Below are 10,123 nucleotides of genomic sequence, written 5' to 3'. Positions count from 1 at the left end.
CTCAAACACACGTCTATTTATACTGTGCTGCTTCCGGACCCAGCCATAGTGTTGAATGTGCTGCTCCTGCTGCCGTAGGCGATTGGTGCATATTAAACAGCCAGCTTCTTGAAGTATGCAGAATTTCACAAGCATTGTAAAATTTTCCATCTGGTACGCCTGTGACTCACGACGTTGGGCTGTTTTAGAAGCGGCTGAATTCAGTTTGTGGTTTTATAATGCGCCGTTAGCCCTCTAGCCGTAGCACACTCCGATATTAATCGATAATGTGTAGGAGTCGGGCATATTTCCGGCGTCAGCCATTTTCTCCCGTGCGTCGCGAGAGACGGAGAAGGTGTGTCGCACCCTGGTCCGTTCGTATTCATTAACGCCAGAGAACGCACGTGCTCCCCCGTGTCTTCAGCTCAGCTTCAGGGAGTTCTGGGTCCCTCTCGTCCAGCAGGGCTGAAGGGAAGATGATTGGCTTCCACATTAGTATGTGAGTGAGGATGAGAGGCATGGTTATTCACAGGATTTGGAGCATACGCTTAGCTGGTGCGTGTCCAGCGATGGCTGTCACTAGGCAGGCATGTTAATGAGGGCTGTTCTGCACGCCGACGCCGGGGCGTCCTCTCCCTCTAACTCTGGGAGGAGTAACCGCGCCTCTGGTCAGGTGCAGCCCCCGTCTTTCGCCTTTCTAAGAGCCTGCCCTGCCCCGCCCCGCCCCGCGTGGACGAGCAGGTGCCCTCTCTTGGCGTGTGGGTGCCTGAGGCCCCCATGGCGGGTGGTGCAGTGGTTGCCGTTGGCGACTGTGGAACGAATGCGTTACGCTCGCATTAGGACCTGATCTCTGAAATGCCTTCACTGTGTCAACACAACGTGCTGGTCATGGCAAACGTCACCACACACCACACACTGTTTCCTGCCACACAGCACTGTGTCCTGTCTCACAGATCTCTTCCCCGTCTTTGAGCCGTTCCCTGTCTCTCTGGGCCCTGGTCCCCCGGCCCAGCCTGGCTGTTTGACTGAGCTGGGTCTCTCTGCCCCCAGGTGCTGGAGGATAATGACTACGGGCGGGCGGTGGACTGGTGGGGGCTGGGCGTGGTCATGTACGAGATGATGTGCGGCCGACTGCCCTTCTACAACCAGGACCACGAGAAGCTGTTTGAGCTCATCCTCATGGAGGACATCAAGTTCCCCCGAACGCTCTCCTCCGACGCCAAGTCCCTGCTCTCCGGGCTGCTCATCAAGGACCCCAACAAGAGGTACGTATGCCACCCTACTGACCCCCTACTGACCGCCCACTGACCCCCTACTGACCCTCTACTGTCCCCTTACTGACCCACTACTGACCCACTACTGACCCCCTACTGACCCACTACTGACCCCCTACTGACCCCCCACTGACCCCCTACTGACCACCTACTGACCCCCTACTGACCCCCTACTGACCCCCTACTGTCCCCCTACTGACCACCTACTGACCCCCTACTGTCCCTCTACTGACCCTCTACTGACCCCTTACTGACCCTCTACTGACCCCCTGCTGTCCCTACCCATCTTCCCACCCCCTTTTGACTTCAACCCCAAGGGCTGAATCTTTTTTCCTCTCAAACGCACAGAACGCAGTTTGGGGAGTTCAGTTATGACCAGAATGAAGCTGCATGGATTTATGAGGGGAAAAATAATGGTCACTTGTATCTATTGATTGTGAGTGGATTGTATGGCAGCTCATTAGCCTTTAGTGTATGGTATTCATTTGAGGGGTAAAGTATTGTTGCCTTTTATAGACTTGGCGGTGGTCCAGACGACGCAAAGGAGATACTACAGCACAGTTTCTTCACTGGAATGGACTGGCAGGATATCTACGATAAAAAGGTAACGGTGAAGACGACGTCCTTATGTTCAGCTAAAGGACACAGCTTGACTCTTTACGTGTGGTTTAGCTTTCCAGGCAGAAATAATGTAGTGAGAGCAAGCTGGGGGTACTCGAAAGTCTGCCTGAAGCCACATCATTTCTGTAGGGACAGAGTGGAACAGGTAGCAGTGACCCTTTGCGCGTAGAATGATTGTTGGTGCCAGACAGGGTGGTTTGAGTATTACAGAAACTGCTGATCTCCTGGGATGTGAGTGTGTGTGAGACTGACGCAGAACAGTCTCTAGCATTTGCAGAGAATTGTGCAAATAACTAAAAACATCCAGTGAGCAGCAGTTCTGTAGGCAAAAATGCCTTGTTAATGAGAAAGGTCAGAGGAGAAGGGCCAGATTGTTCAAAGCTGACAGGAAGGTGACAGTAACACAAATAACCACACATAGCAACAGTGGTAATTGCAGAAGTGCATCTCTGAACACACAACGCATCATAACTCTGAGTGGATAGGCTACAGCAGAAGAAGTCTAATATGTCAAAAAGATAAATACCTAATAAAGTGCTCAGTGGGTGTGCCTTACATATCCATGGAACCATAGCCTTGCCCAGCAGATTAATTTCATTGTTATTAGAGGGGCTAATTCCACATTGAAGCATATCTACCTACTGTACATGTGAGGTAGACATGTATGTCTTTCTATCCCAGTTACGCAGTCAGTGCATACAGTACTCTATCTGTGACAGTTGAGATGGGATTGTGTTGTGTTTGATTGTGTTGATGGATTGTGTTGTGTCTGATTGTGTTGATGGATTGTGCTGTGTTTGATTGTGTTGATGGATTGTGTTGTTTGATTGTGTTGTTTGATTGTGTTGATGGATTGTGTTGTGTTTGATTGTGTTGATGGATTGTGTTGTGTTTGTGCTGATGGATTGTGTTGTGTTTAATTGTGCTGATGGATTGTGTTGTGTCTGATTGTGTTGATGGACTGTGTTGTGTCTGATTGTGTTGATGGATTGTGTTGTGTCTGATTGTGTTGATGGATTGTGTTGTGTTTGATTGTGCTGATGGATTGTGTTGTGTTTGATTGTGTTGATGGATTGTGTTGTGTCTGATTGTGTTGATGGATTGTGTTGTGTCTGATTGTGTTGTGTCTGATTGTGTTGATGGATTGTGTTGTGTCTGATTGTGTTGATGGATTGTGTTGTGTTTGATTGTGTTGATGGATTGTGTTGTGTCTGATTGTGTTGATGGATTGTGTTGTGTTTGATTGTGTTGATGGATTGTGTTGTGTTCCCTGCAGCTCTTACCTCCATTCAAGCCTCAGGTGTCATCAGAGACGGATACCAGGTATTTCGATGAAGAATTCACAGCACAGACCATTACAATAACACCTCCTGAAAAATGTGAGTTTAACATTCTCTTTCCTGTGTTTTTTACATGGCCTTGTTTTTTTTGGTGATCCTCGTGTGAACGTGTGTGCAGAGTGTAACTGATTTGTTTGAGCAGTGGTTAATATAATGTAGTGAAATCTGTGGATGTGTGTACTTTACCTTTGTCGTTAGGGGACTGGGCTGATAACTCAGGTAGCAGGTTTTAACTGCCATTGTACACTGAGTAAATTATGTTAAGCTCTGCTAATGTGGCTGCTAATCAAGCCTCACATAACCCCCCTCTGACCCCTGGTTTGGTTTGGCCCTCTCCCCCCCTGCAGTTGATGAAGATGGTATGGACTGCATGGATAACGAGAGACGGCCTCACTTCCCCCAGTTCTCGTACTCCGCAAGCGGGCGGGAGTGACCCCACGACTGTCTCCTACGTCACCCACCCCCCAAGAACCCTAAACCCCCCACGCCCACTCTCCGTTTCCCTATGTGTCTTTATTTATTTTCTAGATGGGGGGGAAACCATTAGAAGCCTTTGTTTTGTTTTTTTGTTTTTTTGGTTGCCATTTTTATAGGGACTTGGGATTTTGCACGTTGGGCCAGACTACACCGATGGTCTGGCTGGGATCAAAGCCTCCCGCATTGTGGATGACTGCAAACCACCAACTCGGTTGGTGATTGGTTTTATATGTTTGTTTGTCGCTTCTTTACTTAAAATGCTGTGTTTTTTCGGGGGGGTTGAAAGCTCACATTCCTCATTGAGAACAAGAAGAATAAAATGCTGCCTTACGCGTTGCATTTCAGACAGACAGGGGGCGCTGGCATGGCTCGTGGTTTTGCAGAAGCTTTTCTGCTCACATTGCTGTGGGTTTAAGAGACGTTTACGGTACGCGGCGCTTCTACACGAGTTTAACCGCTCAGCTCAGTTCAGCTTGTTTTAGGATAGAAACTGCCGCAAATGGTTCTCTCAGGCTACACAGGTGACAGCTGTGTTCAACTCAACTACAGGTATTATTAGCTTTACTCAACACTAACAAAGCCAAACAGTCTCTCTGCAGTAACCTCTCATGGGCAAAAGGCAGTTCTCTTAAATGTTATCAAAACTAATTACTTTTTAGAAGTTGGGCTTTTCATTAAGAAAGTAATTAGCTGCTGTTTGTTGTTACATAATAAACTGTGACGCTCACTTACTGCTTGTAGTGAAATTAGCTTGGGTGCATGAACATTTAAAGAGGCAATAACTCTAGGATATCCCTCTCAGACAATGTATTGAGAGTGTTGTGCTGATATCTTACTCGAGACATTCGTGCATTCGGAGGACCTTACTGATATCACTAACAGTGTATTTGTAGGACTGTACTGATATCACTCCGATAGTATATTTGTAGGACCGGGCTGATATCACTGACAGTGTATTTGTAGGACCGTGCTGATATCACTGACAATGCTTTTGTTGGACTGTGCTGATATCACTGAGTGTATTTGTAGGACTGTACTCATATCACTGGCAGTGTATTTGTTGGACTGTACTGATATCACTGACAGTGTATTTGTTGGACTGTACTGATATCACTGACAGTGTATTTGTAGGACTGTGCTGATATCACTGACAGTGTATTTGTAGGACTGTGCTGATATCACTGACGGTGTATTTGTAGGACTGTGCTGATATCACTGACAGTGTATTTGTAGGAACATGCAAACTGAGTTCTGTGTTTGAATATGACTTCATTTAATAACTCAAAAGGTACCGCAATTCACAGCAACGTGGGGCCAGTGGGTCCTGCAAACTGCAGCCATGCATTTATCCCACCAGTACCGGCAGTCCAGCCTGAGCTCCGATGAAAAACGGTCTGATTCTGTGTGAGAAAGAAATGACGCATAGGTACATCTCCTGAGGTTCAGGAGAGCCACTTTACTGATAACACACACACACATATATATACACATTGTGTGTATGTTTGTGTGTATGATTATAAAATATATATGCTACGGCAGATACAATATTATTTCTTCCCTTCAGTGATGTAAATATGCAACGCTTTTTTAGACATATCATTGCTAGAAAGCAAGATGTGTTGTGTTATTGTATTAATAGCTGGCTGACAAACGAAACCGTTTTTTGATGAAGCTGAGAATCGGGTGTATTTTCTGATGAAGCTCAGAGCTGGGGCAGTGGCCAGGGGTTGGGGGTGTTAAAACGTGCAATCACAGGAAGAATGAGCATTTCACAGCTGACCATGGGCAGAGCGGAGTAAAGCACTGTTCATATTATTTCGTTCTTAAGTGTGTTCTTTCTCGTTTTTTTATTTCATTTCATTTTTGCTTCAAATTGTTTAATTTATTTGTTCTTGTAATTTAATTATTTTGGTTATTACGAGTGTTGTCCAGTCTTGTTCTGGATCTAAAAGGCACCTCTAAATGGCTTAAGAATGTAGTTTGGCAAAGTGTTAAGGCCTTTTTTCCCCATTTTTTCTTTTGTGTTTTTGGTTCTTTTTTTGCCAGCATGTTATTTTAATAGCCATTACTGTGGTAATATTTATTTATTATTAGTATTCATTTTTGTGCATTTCAGGGGCTAAATGGTTTTTTTTTTTCCAGAATGTTTGATTTCGATTTTGTTCCTCTGGTGAAAGGGCTGTGTGAGCTGAACAACCCAGTGTGACAAACATCTGGCCATGCCCGTGTGGATTTACTTTACTGGAGATCTCAAACTCCAGTGTGTATAGGTTTAACTCCAGTCCTGGAGGGCCATAGTGTCTGTTGGCTTAACTCTTGTCCTGGAGGGCCATAGAATCTGTAGGCTTAACTCTAGTCCTGGAGGGCCATAGTGTCTGTAGGCTTAACTCCAGTTCTGGCTGGCTGCTTGCTGTGTCTGCAAGTTTAACTCAAACAAAAAGTCCTGTAGAAGTCCAAATGGATGGTTCTTCTAAGAAAGCACTTACTGTACAGGGGCTGTACTGTCAAACGCCCTTGTGTCTGAACAGGTCCGTTCAATAAGAAACTGCTGACTCAACTCCAAGTCACACTGTGCCGCATAGTTCACGAGTCCAACATGTATACTGTAGACGGTCTTGAGTAGATGGACGAGAAGCTGTTCTTCATTCACCCTATCTGCATGTGTGATCAGCACTGAAGGAGATTAGCAGTTACACGAGTTACTCTGTTTTCCATGAACACTGCGCTTAACCAGTCTCTCAATCCCCACATCTGTGGCAGCTGCCTGAAATGACAATGTTCAGAAGAATTTTCTCTTAGATCAGTAGAGATCCTTTGGGACCATAAAGAATTGTGTGAGTCTTCCTCCCGAAGACTGAGAGTATTTCCAGTGGAGTCAGTGTAGTTCCTATGTTGCCTGGCTGAGGAAGGAGCAGAGAAATTATTTGAGAAAAACAGTCGCATGCACACACTCGCAACTTTGCACTGAATCGAGTAGTCCCAGGCTTGCTTTTCATATATTCATGGCAGACGTTTCCCCAACTCAGTCTTAAACATAATGTCCAGGATATAACTGGACCCAGTGTAGATTATTATTCTCTACGGCTGTCCATAGTTATTGTATATAAACATATATTTTCACCTGCTATATGCTGAGCATAAGAATCCTTACAGGAAACAAGCTTGACATTAAAATTGTTCAGAAATTAATTCAAATGCTTCCATAGCTTACTGTGCATTTTATTTCTCAAAAATATATACATTTACATTAACGTAATGTTAGTAAATCTCTTGCATTCAGTTGCATACATAATTTACTGTATTTTAGCAACACAAAATCTTTTTTGTTTTCACATAAAATGAGTATGCAAATGCATTTCAAGCACAAATGCATTTCAAAGGAATTCTACATAAATTGTATTTGACTGACTGTATTTTTGTGAGTGATTTCACTTTAATTCCACTGGTGGTTTGGAGTTGGTTGCAGGGTAAACGCAGTATATGGTTTGGAGTTGGTTGCAGATTCAATGCGGTATGTGGTTTGGAGGATTATGTAGAGTAAACACGGTGTGTGGTGGAGATGGTTGAAGAGTAAATGCTTGTGTGATTCGGAGGTTGAAGTAGAGTGAACACGATGTGTGATTTGGAGATGGTTGCAGAATGAAGGTAGTCTGTGGTTTGGAGACGGTTGCAGAATGAACGTGATGTGTGGTTTGGAGGTTGAAGTTGCATGGAAACAGTGAATGGTTTGGAGATGGTTCTAGAGTAAACGCAGTGTGGTTTGGAGGTTGAAGTAGAGTGAACACGGTGAGTGGTGTGGAGATGGTTGCAGAATAACCGTGGTGTGTGGTTTGGAGATGGTTGCAGAATAACCGTGGTGTGTGGTTTGGAGATAAAAGTAAAGGTGCAAGAGGTGTTGTCAGAGTGCTTTATGGAGTTAAATCTAGTCCAGTATTGGGGTCCTTGGGTGTTGAGGGACCTGGGTTTTGGGGTCCTTGGGTCTTGGAGCCATTGAGTATTTGGGTCCTTGGGGGTTGGGGTTCCTGAGTTTTATGGCCCCTACCTTTTGGGATCTTTGGATGTTGGGGTCTGTTGGGTATTGAAGCAATGTTGCGCTCAGACACTTGGTTTGTCAGACAAGTAACCAAGCAGTCCTAAAGAGAGAAAGAGAAGTTGAGTCTGAATGTCTGCGATGGACTTGCGTAAGGAGTCATTTGATTACATTTGATAATAATATGGATATCAGAATATATGGTGTTGGGTTAGGAGGCAGCCGTACGTGACCGGGTGGATGGGCGGTGAAGAAGCTGGTTGTTAGAAGGCTGATAAGGACTGATGAACATGCAGCACATCCGTTTCCCAGGGTCCGGGAGGAAGAGCACCTCCCGACAGTGCTGCCACAATCAGACAGCCAAATTAGCCACGTTAGCATGTTTCCACTAAGCATTGCTGTTCATCTCAACCCTGTGTACTGCTCTGCTGTGTCAGCCATTGACGTGGACTGTTCGATAATGAAGGGGTAGGGCCTGGTAGTGCTGTGAGTCCCAGCATTTCAAAAACTGCGTACAAACGTCATTATTGAGTGCTGCGGTAGGCCCGTGCGGGTTGTTCTGGCTGATTATGAGCCACTGTTGCAAACTGAGCCAAGAAATAATGCTACTCTTATGACAGGGCAGGAAGTTCACATTAAGAAGGGGATCATGGGAAGGACCTGGGATTACCATAGGAGGACCAGTCCAAAGCTCTTTCACGTTCATGAGGAGTTTCACAACAGGGTACATACAGTTGTCCTGCTGTTCCCCGAGTAATTCACTCTGCTAAATAAAGTGTGATTTCAATGGGCTGTTGCCCTGTTGGTTTTAGGCAGTGTACGTACAATATATGACATCTGCACAATTTACATGGATATTTGCTCTTCCCCGCTGTGCTGAAGTTTTGTGCTAGGCTGCAAATTAGTGTGGCGCAGTACAGTGATCCAGAAGACCCAAACATCTAATTCAAGGGGTCTAATTTACTGCATTTGGAGCACTGAGGTTACTGAGGTAATGATTAAAGTCCAATTTAATTCTTGGCATCAGTTATTGTCTTCCAAAATTTACATTTTAGTTCCGCGGAAAGAGGTTTTATTTTGAATGAAAGAACAGTATTAATGTAACAGTCTGGGGAAGAAACTAAATGCACAGAAAATGGGCTTTTACTGCAGACTCTTGTTTTGTTGTTTCTTTTTTTATCTCGGCCACATTCTATTTACTGATGAGCAACTGAAAGGCTCCATATATTTGGAGATAATTCAGATATATTTGGATTGCTTCTCTTCCTGTCTGGCTGCCTCTCAGTCCTTCGTCTTTGGCCTTGGAGACTGGACTCCCTGTCTCCTTTAGTTCAAGGTTCAGGTCTTTGTTCACATAAAGAGGTGATTTTTGTTGGCATATTAATGGTCACACAAAACGTATTCTAGGTTTATGTTCAGCTAAGCCACATGTTGAGATCACTTCAGCAGATCAGTTATATGGGTAATAGAAGCTAAATATTAAGCCAAGCAGTTCGGTGTTAATGTTCGGCTTAATATGTCCTGACAAATAATCGTTTGATGATGTTGAATATGCACTTGTAAATTAGCAGTGGAGCTGGTTCTATAGGAAAACAGGGGATAGGGGAGTTGCATGGAAAAGTCATTTATGGTATTGCGGTGTATACTACTGAAACAAAAAGGATCTTTTTGACATTAATGGTCAGAAAATGCATAGAACAAAACACTTTTGATTCCATAGTCTGCAAAAAAATGAAAAAATGTTCCAAACATACAGCAGCTTTTTTTGTCTCTGTTGCACTTTTTTATATTTCAGGCTGAAAAGGAAATGGTGTCCCTGCTTAATATGTTTGTAAAAAAATAAATAAAGAAAAGCACAGATCTTCCTCCTTATTCCCCACTCCATGAGGCTCATGCTAAGTCTGTCTTTTCTTTGTAAAAATGTAATATTGTATAAGGTGTGGAGGTGCGATGTTAGAGCAGCTGCCAGGAGACAGGTTTTACTCACCGACACTGATGGGGCCTGACCTCTCCCATGATTCCTCACACCCCGTCCTCTCCCGGGTCCCCCCCCCCCCCCGAGCGTCCGGACACGTCTGACACGACGGGCGCGGAGGTGTTTTTTCACCACCGCCAATAGCCCGCCTCATCGGAGAGTTCTGCCACAGCAGTGTCTTTCGACGGTTACCGTAAAAACAGCTCACAGGTTAAACAATGTTTAAAGAGAAGGATATATGTACGCCAAAACACACAACCTATCGCTTCATCGTTCTGTACGGCCATCGGGGTGATGGTGGGAGTGCCCTTCCGCAGAGAGGGTCAGTGTGCTGTCAGTACCTCCTGGGGGGAGGGGAGGGGGGGGTCAGTGTGCTGTCAGTACCTCCTGGGGGGAGGGGAGGGGGGTCAGTGTGCTGTCTGTACCT

The 10,123-nt window shown here is 45.0% G+C and overlaps 1 protein-coding gene across 1 annotated transcript in view; it reads left to right on the top strand.

Moving 5' to 3' along the window:
* LOC133118278 (RAC-gamma serine/threonine-protein kinase-like) overlaps positions 1-9,603 on the top strand; it is a 69,756-nt gene extending 60,153 nt beyond the window's left edge. The window contains exons 10-13 of the mRNA XM_061228136.1: positions 1,030-1,244; positions 1,770-1,857; positions 3,151-3,253; positions 3,562-9,603. Coding sequence (XP_061084120.1) covers positions 1,030-1,244; positions 1,770-1,857; positions 3,151-3,253; positions 3,562-3,647 — 492 coding nt within the window. The 3' untranslated portion in view covers positions 3,648-9,603. The remainder of the gene's footprint in view (positions 1-1,029; positions 1,245-1,769; positions 1,858-3,150; positions 3,254-3,561) is intronic.
* The last annotated feature ends 520 nt before the right edge of the window (positions 9,604-10,123 follow it).

This window comes from Conger conger, chromosome 18, assembly GCF_963514075.1.
Source record: "Conger conger chromosome 18, fConCon1.1, whole genome shotgun sequence".
In the NCBI taxonomy this organism is placed as follows: Eukaryota; Metazoa; Chordata; class Actinopteri; order Anguilliformes; family Congridae; genus Conger; species Conger conger.
Note: the sequence above shows the minus strand (reverse complement) of the source record. Positions and strands in the feature narration are given on the sequence as shown.